The sequence below is a fragment of the Vidua chalybeata genome, chromosome 10, assembly GCF_026979565.1.
Source record: "Vidua chalybeata isolate OUT-0048 chromosome 10, bVidCha1 merged haplotype, whole genome shotgun sequence".
NCBI classification, from domain to species: Eukaryota; Metazoa; Chordata; class Aves; order Passeriformes; family Viduidae; genus Vidua; species Vidua chalybeata.
The window spans coordinates 9,964,023-9,978,328 of record NC_071539.1 but is presented as its reverse complement, the minus strand read 5'-3'; the positions used below and the strand labels follow the sequence as shown (position 1 = coordinate 9,978,328).

The window sequence follows — 14,306 nt, the reverse complement described above, 5'->3', positions numbered from 1 at the left end:
TGGGCTGCAATCAACCCTCCGGCGGCTACAACGCTGCAAGGTCGAGCCCGAGTGCCCGGCTGGGGTTTGCCCCGTCTCTGTCCGCGGGTGCCAAAGCTTTGTCACGGTCCCCAGCTGCAGCAGGGAAAGGTGGCAGGAATTGTGGATCAAATGGAGAGATTCACCCTGGGGGAAGGTGCCTGTCCTGTTCTTGGTGTTGGTCCTCCCGCAGAAGGGAGGAGGGGTGGGGGTGATGGCGACTTCGGGTTGTTTTTTTCCTCATCCTGCCCTCACCCGCCTTGTGCACCAGCCGGGGAGATGAAGGGGCAACCCCTTGTCCCCATGCTGGACTCATCCGAGTCGGGCAGCATCTCCCATGTGGCCGACAGCACCAGCACCGAGCTGCCTTCAGACCTGGCCATGTGCCAGGAGCTCCCCTCTCCCGCCGGCCCGACCACCGCCCCCGCGGGCAGCCAGAGCTCAGGTAAGGCCGGCAGGCAGCTGGCCGCGGGCAGGTTCCTGCCTGCTGGGGCCGCGGTGGGGCTGATCCAGCTGGAGCTGCCTTGTCTCGCTCCACAGGCATCCTGGTGCCACGGGCAACAGAGAGAGTGCCAGCTGGAAGTAGTGGTGAGCAGGAAGGGCCTCCCAGCCCGGCAGCTCTCCCTGGGGGTTCAGCAATGCAAGGCAGCCCCCAGGCAGGGTCAGGGGCTGGGCTCTCCTCTGCAGGTGCTGCCAGCCACCCAACCAGCATCTCTCCAGCTCCCACCACCACTTGGCACATGCAGCCTCTGTCCTTCAAGCCAACGGGGCACACAGTGGGTCTTGCCCTGGGTGCTGTCACCATGGAGCAGATGCCAGTGCCAGCATGGACCACAGAGCCATTGCTCCCCCAGGATGAGCACAGCACATCCACACCATCCTCTGTTGAGCCACATAGTACTGCCATGTTCCTGTCCCAGGAGGTCATACAGGGGCTGGATGAGGCCACCTCACCTTTGGCCACAGCTGCCAGCATCTCTCAGGACAGGGCCAGCCCCGTGAAGATGACAGCGGCCACAGCCAGTCCCCCCAGCACAGCCACAGAGGGAGCCTTTTCTTCTACCACCATTGGCACCAGCAAGGCTGCAGAGCCAGGGACATGTACCTTACCCAACGCTGACCACAATGCCTCACAGGACCCTCCTGGGACTCCCACTCAGCTGCCTCCAGCCCTTTTGCCCCAGCTTCCTGATGAGGCTGTGCTGAGCACAGGGGAGACGCTTCCCCCCAGCCAGAGCGCAGCCCTGGGCACTGCTGGACATGGGCTGCCCACGGACAACGCTGTCAACCAACCGCAGGCCACCACACAAGCTGCGGGCACACTGGCTACAGTGATGGATGTCGTAGCTGGAGAGCACATCCCACCTCTGGGAAGCACCACTGCTGAGCTGGTGTCCATCAGGAATGAGGCCAGTACCAAAGCCACAGCAGGCACTGCCATCCCAGAGACCAAGGACACACCAGAGGGGCTCAGCGTGAGTCTGTCCCCCCATGCAGCTCTCAATGACCCTGATGGTCCCTCTCCAAGGCCCTCTCCACGCTCCATGGGCTCTCTGCTCCCTCAGACTCTCTCAACAGGCCTTGGGACCACCACAGCAGAGGCAGCTGCAGGCAGATCTCCTTCAGCCACTCCCAGCATGGCCATGCATTTGTTCTTCACGGGCACCAGTGGAGCAAAGCCAGACAGGGCCCCTCAAGCTGCTGCTGCTGCACCACTACCTTCCATTGCTGCGTTTGGCATCGGAACTGTGCCAGCTACCCATCAATCCTCCTTTGTTAGCAACACTTCAATTAGTGAAGCAGGGATGGGATCAGCATCACTGGCCAGTGGCAGAGCCACCACAATGCTGGGGGACACCGAAGCCACCCTGCCTCTGCCTGATACACACCCCAGCGACAGCCAGCCAGGTCCCACAGCAGGCTTAACAACCCCAGGAATTGGTGTCACACCCAGATCTGCACTAACCCCAGTGCTCTGGGCTGGGCCCCAAATTGTGGAAGCTCCAGGGACAGAGATGCCAACACCCAACACTGCACCAGGCACTGGCAGAGCTGTATCAGATACCTCTGGGGGACCCAGAGCAGTCACTGTCCCCATGGCACCACAAGCAGACGTCCCCCCTCTCCTGGAAGGCAGAGCCAATGTAGGGATGGCTCTGGAGGTGTCCCCATCCAGCATCCCCCAAGAGATGGCAGCAGTCACATCCCCACTGTCCCTGGCTGCCCCAGTGCAAGCAATGGGGGCTTTGGGCGACCCCCAGCCCAATGGCAGCGCCACAGGGCAAGCAATGGGGATGGGGTTTCTGGAGGTGAGCACAGAGGAGAACCCAGGTGCCAGTGCAGCAGGGCCAGCTCCCAGCCACGCAATTGTCACTGCCAAGCCATCACCAGAGCCACCTGCCACTGAGGACAAGCCCACTGCTGGGATCACCTCGCTGGCTGTTGGCCACACAAGTGTGCGGAAGGTTACAGCAGCATCCTGGACAGGTGCCACAGGCACCACTGCCCATGTGGACACCACCAGCTCTGAGAGCAGCACCAAGGGTGCAGCACTCTCAGCCAGCACCAGCAGCACCCATGTCCCTGATTCCAACGCCAGTGGCACAAACCTGGCCACCATGCCGGCCACCACACCATCCACCAGCACATTCCCCAGCAACGCTAACCTGCCAACCACCTCAAGAGGCTGGGAGACCTTTGTGACCAGGGTCACCACAGCCATACCACCTGCCACAGCACGGGCCACCAGCACCAGCAGTGCCCCATCCCTTGCTGTAACACACAGCGAGACAAGCAGAGGTGGGCAGCCTGTCCCATCCCCAGCAGCACGTATCCCCTTGGTGGAGACAACTCTTGGGCCCTGGGTCCTTGGTCCCAGCATTGCTGTTGCAGTGTCTGGTTCTCCCCTCCCCAGCCTGCACAGCCCAACAGAGGAGGCCACAACAGCCCCCTTGTCCCTGCTTGGTGTTGGTGCAACTGTGGTGGCAGCAGCTGGGCAGGCTCCCACCGAGTCAGCAGCAGGCACCACTTCTCCTACATCCATCGGCTACCACGACATGGGACAAGCAGCGAGCACGTCACCTCCTGCCTTCCAGACACCTCCAGGGACACCTGCCTGGAAGGAGAAAACAGCCATCAGCACAGGCAGCACCACTGCCACCACTGCAGGGAACACCATGGCCAGCACCACAGGCAGCACCACTGCCACCACTGCAGGGAACATCACTGCCACCACTGCCACCAGTGCAAGGAACATCACTGCCACCACTGCCACCAGTGCAGGGAACATCACTGCCACCACTACCACTGCCACCACTACAGGGAACATCACTGCCACCACTGCCACCAGTGCAAGGAACATCACTGCCACCACTGCCACCAGTGCAAGGAACATCACTGCCAGCACTGCCACCACTGCAGGGAACATCACTGCCACCACTGCAGACAGCACCACTGCCACCACTGCAGGAGGCACCATGGCTATTTCATCCACAGCCCCAGTGAGCCCAGCCGAGGAAGTGGGAAGTCTCCCAGCCCCAGACACCACGGCACCAGTGACACCACCAGCCACCACCCTGTTTCATGCCTTTGGGACACAGAGAGGACCATCCACCGAGCTGAGTACATCTGCCCACACCACCACTGGGCACAGAACTCCTGCACCTGAGCCCCAGCCCACCCATGAGCTTATCAGTAAGTAGATTTTCTTTTTCCCAAAGACAAGAGTAGGAAAGGAGTTTTCAGCCAGTCAAGCATTGGATGGATGAGGGTACAGCCTGGTCCAGGGTATCTCATCTGCATTGCACATTGGGCTGCCAGATTAATGGGAAAAGGCAAAATAGGACATTTCAGGGCATCCCAAAAGTGGGTTGAAAATTGGGTTACAATCCATCAGAGCACAGGCACAGCATCCTGGCAGCAAACAGGTGAGTTTGTCCTGGCTGCAGGATGGATAAAGCAGACTTTAATAATTTCACACCCCTTTCATTGATCTCCTGACTATGGCAGAGCCAGCAACTTCACTCTACCCCTTTGGTGTGGAAGGAGGGGACCAAGAGTATGTCCAGAGGATGGTGGATTTTAACTCACCCCTGTTCAAGCCAGAAATTGGATTTCCCATTGGGAAGTCACTGCGAGATGCTCTCTATGTAAGTGCCCCTTTGATGAGAACATAATGGATGTGCTGCCTTTTTGGTAAAAAAACCCAAACATTGAAATGGAGCAGAAACCAAATTTCATCTGAATATCTCTTTTTTTACATTTAAAATGCTTGGTTTCTGCTCACCCATGGAGGCTAAAAGCTATCCCAGTCAGCAAATAACAAGTTCTTCTGGTTAGTTTACAGATAACGGACAGATCATTTTTCCACCCACGGACAACTATGTCCCATCCAACCCCAACCCCCCTCCCCGGGGCTTCACTGCCTGGGAGAGCTTGCCAATGGTGGCTGCCTTTTGGGATGATGCAGACTTTTCCAAAGGTGTTGGCACTACTTGGTACCAGGTGAGGGCCACCACAGGCGTTCTCCTGGGAGGATCCAGTTCCCAGTTCACTCATTTAATTCTCTCTCTTGCCATCTGGCAGGAGTACTCTACACTCAGCTCTACCCAAGACCCCGTTGTCCTAGATGTGGAAGCAAAGATTGAGAAATACCTAAAAATCCCCTATGTAGCAAAATGGACCCTGAAGGTGACGTGGGAGAAAGCTCCAGCATACCCATCCCGGAGGGATGACACTCAGGTGAGCGGTGTGGGACCCAGGTGACAGAAATGACTGTTGATGGCTGTTCAAAGCCCCGCTGCCTCAGTCTGCTCTGCAGGGAGAGCGGGGGAGGCTTTGGGAGCGCTGAGGGGGTGCCTTGCATTTCTCCAGACGAGCACCTACCAGGCAGTGCTCACCACGGATGGGAACCGCTCCTTCGCCCTGCTGCTCTACCAGGACGGTGGGATGCGCTGGGACTACACCAGGCTGGCTGCAGCCAACGTGCTGATCGGCTTCTCCAGGTGCTGCACGCGTGTCACTGGGTTTTGGGACAGCAGAGATTTGTTCCAGCACTTTGTTGAGACTGTTGGAGGCATTACCCCCAGGAGAGCCCTGCTCCCTCTCGTAGAGCAATCGTGCCCCATTTAAACCCTTTCTCTTGCAAACAGCAGCAGTTCCCACCCCAGCCGCTCTATGAGGGGAGGAGGAGGGTTGTTTTGGAAGGATGACCTCAAACCTCCTCTCTCCACGCAGCGGCAATGGCTATGCCCAAAACAACGAGCTGACTCAGAAGCCACCAGCTGTCAAGTACCGACCAGACCAGCACAGCAGCACCGGCTCCGGTATGGCACTGGGGGGTCCTTGGGGCAGGTGGGGATGGAAGGAGCTGTGTGCTCTGTGCCAGGAGCATGTCACCAGCACCCAGCCCTGGGAGGTGATGGGCTAGCGAAGCCACTGGGCATGAGCTGGCCACCAAGAGCAGACTGTGGGCGTCCCATATCCTCCTGTGGCTTGCCACAGCCCCGCTGGCTCTAGAGGGAGCCTGGAGACCTCGTGTGAGGTCAGTGGCCAGGGACAGCTGTCCCACGGGATCCCTCAGCACAAGGCGAGACCCTGGCTGAGCAGTGCTGTCCTCTGGTTGCTCCCCCAGATGTGCGTGGGCTGTGGATTTACAGACTGGACAGTCGCTCCCGGGTGAATTACAGGCTGCAGTGCCTGGCGTGGCTGGACACAGAGCCAGCACCGGCCACCTGGAACAGCCAGCTGCCACCATGCCCCTGCTCCCGGCCCCAGGCAGAGCTGGATCCCCGCTACCACTGGAGCAGAGGTGCCAAGGACAGCCCCTCAGGACCAGCTGCAGGGTGGGGGGATGGTCCCCTCATGCTCTGGGGGCGGCCGTGATCCCCCCCACCATTTCAGGCCCAGCAGACACCTCCGTGAGGATGCTGCGCACTGCGTCCCCCAGCCCAGCTGGAGCTGGGGTACGATGTCTGTACCAAGGTGGGAGCTTGCTCGAAGGCTGGCAGGAGAGAGCATGGAGCCTCCCCTTCCACGCTGCCACTGGTAAGTGGGAAGTGGCATTCCCTCACCCTAAAACACCCCAAGCATCAAGCACGGGCAGAGCAAGGGCCCTGACACACCCCACCACGTTTCTCCACAGACAGGGAGCTGGAAGCGTTCGACTGGTGCTGCCGGCGTGTGGAGAAGCCCCTGTTCTGTGCCAAGTTTGCTGAGAAGAGACCAAGGGTTGGCTGTGAAGGATATGTGCCACCCACCCCCGGTGAGTCCCCAGGCTCTGCCTCTGCTGTGCCAGGACACTGAGCTGTGCATGGACTCCATGCTTTAGCCACACCCTGCAATTTGCCAGTGTGGACTGCTGAGCCACCACTGAGCAGCTCTGAGGCTGCTCTCCTCCCTGAAATGACACCAGCATTTGCTCTTCTTCCTTTGCCCAAAACATCTCCATCTCCTTTGGACCCCAGCTGGTGCCTTTGGTGACCCTCACATCACCACCCTGGATGGACTCACCTACACCTTCAATGGGCTCGGGGACTTTGTCCTGCTGCTGGCCAGTGATGCCCAGACCAGCTTCGTTTTGCATGGGCGCACAGTACAGACTGGCATGGCCCAGGCTACCAACTTTGTGGCCTTTGCTGCCCAATACATCTCCACCACCACCACAACAGTGAGTAGGAGTCCCCTGGGTATGAGTTTGAGCCTCTAATGGGAAAGACCTCTCTGGCAAGTTGGGCATCACCTCTGCATCACCTACAAGTGGGTGGGACCCGAGAGGCATCCCCTGTCCTTTTCCTGCCACCTCCCGCTACTCCAACAAAGTACTATTAGTGGGGAAATGGACTAATATTCACCAGACACAGATCTAATGCCTCCTCCAAGCAGGCCAGCAAGAGCTGGAGACTCTGGAGGAACATGCTCTGCTTCACCTTTTTCATTGCACATTCTTTGTCCTGACACTTTAGCACAAGTGACTGCTCTTCCTGACTTTGCAGAATTGCTCCCCACACCCATTTAGCCTCATTAAGCAGAATGTCCTGGTGTCACCAGGAACAGGCACTGAATAGCATGAGGAGGGGGCTCAGAGTTGGGAGCCCCCCAGCACAGCTCTCCATGCTGTCAAGATCAGCTGAGCAGTGGTGGTGGCCTGGGCATGTCCCTTGCCAGCAGTGACAGGCAGCTCTCTGTCCTCTTCTGTGCAAACATCAAAGCTGCTGTATTGTGTGTCTGCTGGGGTGAAGAACACACCAACACAGGCCCCAGGGCTGAGCTTCTCTTCCTGGGCTGGAGGAGGACACAGTTAATAATTGATCCCAGCATGGAGGGACAGCAGGAATGGACAAGCAGTGGGACTGATGGGGACATCCACCATGATTTTCAGGTTGAGTGGACCTTGGGGAGCCAGGATGACATCAAAGTCCTCCTGAACAACAAAAACATCCAGTTTTCCTATTCCCAAGGTGAGCAGGATCTGCTGTTAAATGCTAAATGTATGTGGAGGGGACCAGACATGTTCCCATCCCCTGGGACCAGCCCTGCCCAGTGCGAGGGCAGCCATCCTGAGATCCATTAAATATCTCTCACCTGCACCTGTCTCTGATCTGGGTGGGGTGGATGGGGAGCACTCCCCTCCAGGAATTCATGGTTGTCATTTCAGGTCCCAGCCTTGCATGGACTCTCCCTCTGTGCTCTCCTTCTCTTGCAGACCTGGGTGACGAGGTCTACTACAGCCCTGGTGTCCTGCTAGTCAACGCCTCCTCTGTCACGGCCGTCTTCGATGGGACCATCGCTGTCTCTGTCTCGGCCACCTCTGGGATCCTCAGCGTGGTCTGCAGCCTGCCCGTCTGGTACTGCAACAGCACCAGGGGCCTCCTGGGTGAGGGCTTCTGGCACTGCCGCAGAGCCGGGGTGCAAATTCTTTTCCCACTCTAGAGTAGAAAACTGGGGAATTGTGCTTGTGAGGACAGGGTATAAACTAAACACTGGCCAGCACCAGAGAGGAGGTTGAACCCTGGCATGGGGGATTCCAGCACTCTGGTGATGCTCCACCAGGTGTGTGGGACCATGACCCTGCAGATGACTTCCAGATGCCAAATGGTACCAGCATCCCTGTGAACAGCAGTGAGGAGGAGATCTACAGCTATGGGATGACCTGTAAGTCCAGGCTTAGGATCCCTCTTGATGATCCTCTCCTTCCTGCACCTTCTGGCCATGCTTTGGTTTGAGATATTTAAACATTTGCTTGAGCAAAAGCATGGCCAAGGGAAGGTGTTTGGTGTCCTCATTGCTCCGTGAAAAGGAACCCTAAAATACAACAAATCTTAAAATGGCCTGTACCCATGGCATGCTCTCTTGCAGGGGCTGTCAGGGAGCACAGCCTGTTCACTCAGCCTCTGGACTCACCAGCACTGAACTTCACACCCTTCTTCTTGTCTCGGCTGCGGCAGGAGAATGAAAGTCAGTACGAGCTGGCAGCCTTGCAGTGTCACGGCAGCAAGGAGTGCATCTATGATTCACTGAGCACAGGGAACTTGGCCCTGGGCCTGGCCACCCAGAGCCTTGCAGCTGACTTCCAGCAGAGGAAGACAGCACTCAGTAAGTGGAGCACATCCGCACCTCTGAGAGGGCATGGCTTGGATGTAACTGGGCAGTGCCTTGCTCCTTTCCTGGGCTCTCTTGCTTCATATGAGACAGAAGAGAAGTCACCAAGGTCTTGGATTTGCACTGCCCAGTTGGCTTGTCTCCTTTCCTGGGAGATGCCACCAGCAGGACAGTTGCCATCAAGGTTTTGGAATTGCATTTCCTGGAACTGCATTTCTGGCTTCTCTCCAAACCTGGGAGATGCCACCATGCTGTGCAACATAAGGGCCTTGTTGGTGGGCAGCCATGACAGCATCTGCCAGGGTCCCATCCTCACCAGGAGGGAGTCAGAGCCAAGGAGTCACAAGGCCACATGTGTGCTGGACTGCTCTTTCCTCAGATGCCTTCCCTCCTGTCATCACTGGTGATGCATCAATCACAGCCTTCAGGACAGAGAAGGTCAGAAGGCAGTACCATGCCTTGGGGGCGGGTGCACGCTTCATTCCCCACCTCTCACCAGAGCTCAACATATCTGGTAAGGAAGGAGAGATGGAGCAGTTGGGATGGGAAGGAATGGGATGGAATTCCTCTGCCACCTCTAACTCCCACCTCTCCTCCCGGCAGAGAACGGCACCCTCATATGGGAGCCCCGTGGGATAGCCCCATTCACCATCAACCTCGAGGCTGTTGGCTCCAACAACATCTCTGCACTCCTCCAGCTCCGCTTCACCCTCTGCGGGTGCAGCAGGAGCCAGGACTGTGACTACAGCAACACTGTCACTCTCAGGGAATCTTCCCTGCAGGTAGTGTACCAGAAAGCTCCTCTGGCAACACACTGTGCCTATCCCCATGCCACCTGTGCTGGCTGTCTTCTCTGTGCACCCATCCTCCTCACGTTCCCTAAGTCGGTGTCACTATCCCCTTCCCAGCTGGCAGCCTGCAGATGCGAGAGCGGCTACTCAGGTGCCTTCTGCCAGGACCCTCCGGACCCCTGCTCCCAGGGATGCTTCCCTGGGGTGGGATGTGACCCTTTCAGTGGCTGTGGCCCCTGCCCGGCTGGCCTGACAGGGGATGGAGAGCACTGCTCAGGTGACAAGGGCTCACACCGTGGCCACGGGGACCCCAGCCAAGGTGTTTGTCCCGGTGCCATGGTGCATTGCCTCAGCAGATATCGATGAGTGCACACAGGGGACCGAGTGCCCGGGGAACAGCACCTGCACCAACACTGTAGGCAGCTATGTCTGCTCCTGCCTGGCCAGTGAGCAGGGTGAGTATGGGGTCCCTGGCAGGCACGCTCCTCATCCTCATCACCCCCAGGCTCTGTGGAAGAGAATTCCTGAAGGACCCAGGCTGGCCAGAGAGGAGAGAAGGGGGAGCTGCTCAAGCTCTGTGCCCAAGCCCTTGCTGTCATTAGCAGAAGGGACCAGAGTCCAGCCACCACTTGTGTTCCCAGGCTGTAATCTCACTAATCCGCTGGGAAGAGAAATTTTTCCCATGCAATTTTTCTCCTTGAGAAAAAAATTCTCATCCCAGCAAAGTTCAAATGCACATACAGAGGTTGGGGGCTAAATCAAGCCCTGTTTTCAGATTGCTTTGGTGGGGTTGAGTTGATGGCTTTTGCTCTTGTTCTAATGCTGGGATTTAAGAAGGGCAAATGGCTCCAGCTGGAAGGAGGGGGAGTGGGGCTTTTCCTTGAATTTATACTAAAACTTCTAACTCATAAAAGAAAAACAAAACAAAACTTGGAAGAAAGGCCTTATGGAGCAGCTGAGGATGGCTCAGAGACTGGGGCTCTGCTCTGCAGCCAGGTTCATGCTTCTACCATGCTCTCCATCCCACAGGTGAGAGGCCAGGCTGTGGCTCAGCCTGTGGCTACCACTCCTGCCCTGAGGGCTACTGCAGCAACGGGGGACGCTGCCACCTTCACCCCATCACTTGTGCCCCCACCTGCACCTGCCCCCCAGCTTTCACCGACCAGCGCTGCCTGGTGGCAGGGGGGGATTTTCAGCCATTGCCCAGCTCAGGTGGGTACCTGTGCCCGACATGGGGTGAAACCCAACCCCACTCACCCTGGTGCTGGGATGCCAGAGCCACCACTGTGTCTTTCCCCCAGCAGGTCTCCCTCGGAGAAGCATCCAGATGAGAATCAAGGCACTGCAAAACACCACTGCTGAGGAAGTCAACAGCACTGTGTGTCACTGGAGGGCATGGGCTCAGAGCAGGGGACACACTGGCATACTGGGCAGCATGGCAGCTGGGGGTGGGCATGCCTCTGTGTGCCCTCCCATGGGATCTCTGGGGCTCCAGCACATCCACAAGCCCAGAGGGAGGAAGCACCAATTGCATGATGATGGCCGCAACTGTGGCTCTGTGCCAAATCCCCAGCAAATGAACCAAAGGCCAGAGCAACCCTTGAGGCTTGGCCTCAATGCCTACATCACTCCTCAACCTTTCCCCATGCTGGTGTCATTCTGCCTTCCCCTAATGCCTTCCTGCTCCCTCCGCTGTAGGTCTCAGCCATCCTGGGCTCCCTGGAGGTAAAGGCTTTCCAGAGCAACACCAACATCACCCAGATGTGAGTCAGAAGTCAAGCAGCCTGTGACCACTCCAAGGATCAGATGGGGCAGGGCTGAGCGTGGGGCCTTTGTTGCACAAAGGGCATTTCCCCCAGTCTGTTTTTCCAGCCCTGATGCTGGTAGACCCTTGGAGACACAAGTCTATTGGCACCTTCCACTCCTGCCTCACCCCTTCCTTACTATAGCCCAAATGGGAATACTGAGGCATGGTGGGGCTCAGTCACTCTGAGAGGCAGCAGCAGCTCCACCAGCAGCCCTCTCTTTTCCCTGCAGGACAGACAGCGATGGCTTCACCTTCGTGGTGGTTTCCGAGTTTGCCTATGACAGCCGCGGGACCGTCATCCGCTTCCTGAACGAGGAGCTGCCCGCAGCCATCGCCGGCGCCTTCAACGGGCGGCGGGGGCGGCGGGAGGCGGGCACGGGGCTGCTCTTCCACCGCCTGCACCGGGACAACATCACTGACCTGGTGAAGCGTGAGTTACTCCTGGCACTGAGCTGGGGAGTGGGGGAGGAGTACGCCCCCTGTCCCCATTACCCTGTGTGCCCCACAGATTGGTTCACACCCATGGGGGATGCGGGTGGGCAGCCTCCCAACCCCAGGCATAGATCCAGCTTGGGGAGGCTTGGGGAAGTATGAAGGAGTGCTGCTGCAAGGCCAAACCCATGTGCTTTTCCTCCCCAGTGACAGTGGATGAGCTGAGGGACTATTTCCCCTGCACTCTGTACGGCTACAAAGGCTACCAGCTCCACTACATGGGCACCATCGGCTTCGTCTGCATCTCCCCCTGCAAGATGGGCTACTGCCAGCACGGTGGCCAATGCCAGCACCTGCCCGAGGGGCCCACGTGCAGGTAGCAGCAGCCCTGGGGTGGACAAGGCCACCCTACACAGCTGCTTCTCCCACAGCATCACAGCTCCTCCCTCCCCATCCACAGCTGCCTGCCCTTCTCCATCTACTCTCCAGCTGGCCTCCAGTGTCAGTGGCTGGCCATCAGCCTGGCTGCCTTCCTCGGCATCCTGCTGGGAGCCCTGGCTCTGCTCTGCCTCCTGTTTGCCATCGCCTGCCTGGCCCTGCACCTCTGCCGCCAGCACCGCCGCCGGCACCAGGGGTGAGCCACGGGCTGGACCTGCAAGGGGTGGGCGCTGGGCATGTGGCAGGCTGGGTGTCAGGGAGAAAACTGATCAAAAATCCACATTTGAAAGATCCACCTCTGGTAGAACTCATCTGGTTTGGGTAGGGGGACCCTGGCCTGGGAGAAGGGTTGGGTGACCTTTTAATATTTTCTACCCCCTTTTCCAGACATCTGTTGCTCAGGGGTGCAATAGCATCAGTGGGTTGAATGTTAGCTCTCCTTTTTCCCCCACGTTAGGGAGTGTTTACATTTCTTCCTCATCCCACCCAATATTTGGTTACAGATGGGCTTTCTATTTAATTTTAATTTGCATACCACACAGATAATTTCCACTGGAATTCACATCGGTCTGGAAAGAGCTGGCCTGGAGCAAGTAAAAGTGGTTTAGGAATTGGACCTTGCTCTTCTGCAGAGCAGGGAGTTAACAGAACAATGGCAAAGTGCAAGGCTGGGATGGAAGAACCAGCATCTCCTTCCCCCCCATCCCCAGCCCTTGGTCCTGCGGTGGCATCCACACTCAGGGGATCTCCCAAGCCCCTGGCTCTGGTCAGAGCTGTGTCCTGCCCCTGCTCCCAGCTCCCTGCCAGCCCTAGAGCCAGGGATCTCTGGAAGTTCCTCTGTTCATTTGCATTTGTGGCAAGGCAAGAAATTGTCTGTGCACAGCTGGGACTTTCCCTCCTCTTACAGCCCCATCTCACCCCTACAGTCAGTCACTGCTCCCCTTTGCCATCTGACCCAGACACCAGCATCAGGCAGGGGTTCTCCCAGCCTCTGCTGACATGTTCTTCCTATTCTGTTCCCCCCTCTCAGGGCCAAGGAGACCTTGTGGAGGACACGGCCCTTCTCCTGTGAGTACCTGCCTGTAAAACTCCCCCCACTAAGGCTCTGCTTCACCCCAGTCCTCAAGCTCTGCTCATCTTCCCTGCTCCAGCTTTAACGATGGCAGGAGAACAAGCAGAGCCCACCATCTCCCACTCCCTGGAAAGGCATTGGAAACTGCAGCTTCAGGCCATTGACCCCTCAGCCCAGGTCTGTCCTCAGGTCACTGTTTCCATGGGGTGTTGGGGTGGGGAACTTTGGGCTGGGCTCTAAACCCTGGCCCTGTGCCTCAAAGGAGCTCAGGAGCTGTGCCTCATCCTGAAGCACCACCGATGCTTTGGCCAGCACTGGGATCCGTGCCACCGTCACAAAGCACAGAGCCAATGCCTCACTGACAGCATGGCCTGTTCCTCCTTTACAGATAAGAATCCAGAGACCCCATGTTATGCCTCCAAGCCAGTCCCCCCAGCAGCCCTAACCTGCCACCAGTCCTTTTCTGGCACCTCCAGACTCACAGAGGAGCCAGACACTGCTGCCTGCTCCAATGCTTGCTCTCGAGGTCTCCAGCAGCAGCAACACATGGAAGCAGGGGACAGGCAGCTGCCATCTGGGTTCTGGGAGGATTCTGGAGGAGGTGATTTTTTGAATGTGTGTTTATGTTGGGTGACCAAAGCAGGAGGATTTCACCTTCCCCCGAGGACCTGCAGAGACTCCTGGATCATCCTTGAATGTGTCTGCACTGGGGGTATGTGCTAGTGCAATATAACCAGACCCTGCAGATTCCCTGAGAGCAGGGTCAGGTGGGGCAATGCAGTGATTGTAATCCCTTAGGAACCAAATAGAATAAACCAAAAATGTTGGCTTGCTGTTAAACTGTCTGCACCTCAAGGGTTCCTGTGCCAGCCCTGCTTCACTGTCATTGAGCCCTCAAGTCCCTTCTTTCTGCTGGACCCATCCACAGAGCCAAAATGAAAATGGATGTAATTTTTTTTGTGGCTTCATCCCCTCATTTTCCCTACACACCTGCAAGTCTCCTCACACTGCTTTCATGGACATTGCTTACAGTGGCTCAGATCATGCTGGTCAGGCTTTGGCCCCCACAAACATCCCACGGCCCTTCAGCCCGGGTGATTGGGAGATGCTGATCCAAGGAGGGTATAGCAGACCCCATCACACCCCAGCT

At 57.5% G+C, this 14,306-nt stretch overlaps 1 protein-coding gene across 1 annotated transcript; it reads left to right on the top strand.

The window, feature by feature from the left end:
• The first annotated feature begins 1,303 nt into the window (after nt 1-1,303).
• Nucleotides 1,304-13,996, top strand: MUC4 (mucin 4, cell surface associated). Its single transcript, XM_053951973.1, has 27 exons — nt 1,304-3,711; nt 4,027-4,166; nt 4,357-4,521; nt 4,603-4,758; nt 4,891-5,021; nt 5,254-5,342; nt 5,651-5,827; nt 5,920-6,063; nt 6,161-6,280; nt 6,483-6,685; nt 7,397-7,475; nt 7,721-7,891; nt 8,068-8,169; nt 8,374-8,610; nt 8,996-9,130; nt 9,220-9,398; nt 9,525-9,684; nt 9,764-9,862; nt 10,437-10,619; nt 10,712-10,785; nt 11,106-11,170; nt 11,445-11,644; nt 11,854-12,022; nt 12,107-12,280; nt 13,115-13,152; nt 13,236-13,333; nt 13,545-13,996. The coding sequence occupies exons 1-27, from the start codon at nt 1,353-1,355 to the stop codon at nt 13,599-13,601; spliced, it is 5,904 nt and encodes a 1,967-aa protein (XP_053807948.1). The 5' UTR covers nt 1,304-1,352; the 3' UTR covers nt 13,602-13,996.
• Nucleotides 13,997-14,306: the final 310 nt, after the last annotated feature.

Bases quoted from the DNA above. Each gene is read 5' to 3' on its own strand.
- MUC4 (XM_053951973.1), top strand. From the start codon at position 1,353: ATGGATGTCGTAGCTGGAGAGCACATCCCACCTCTGGGAAGCACCACT. The intron at 8,611-8,995 runs GTAAGTGGAGCA...CTCTTTCCTCAG, and splicing joins GCAGAGGAAGACAGCACTCA to ATGCCTTCCCTCCTGTCATC. The intron at 10,786-11,105 runs GTGTGTCACTGG...CCTCCGCTGTAG, and splicing joins CTGAGGAAGTCAACAGCACT to GTCTCAGCCATCCTGGGCTC.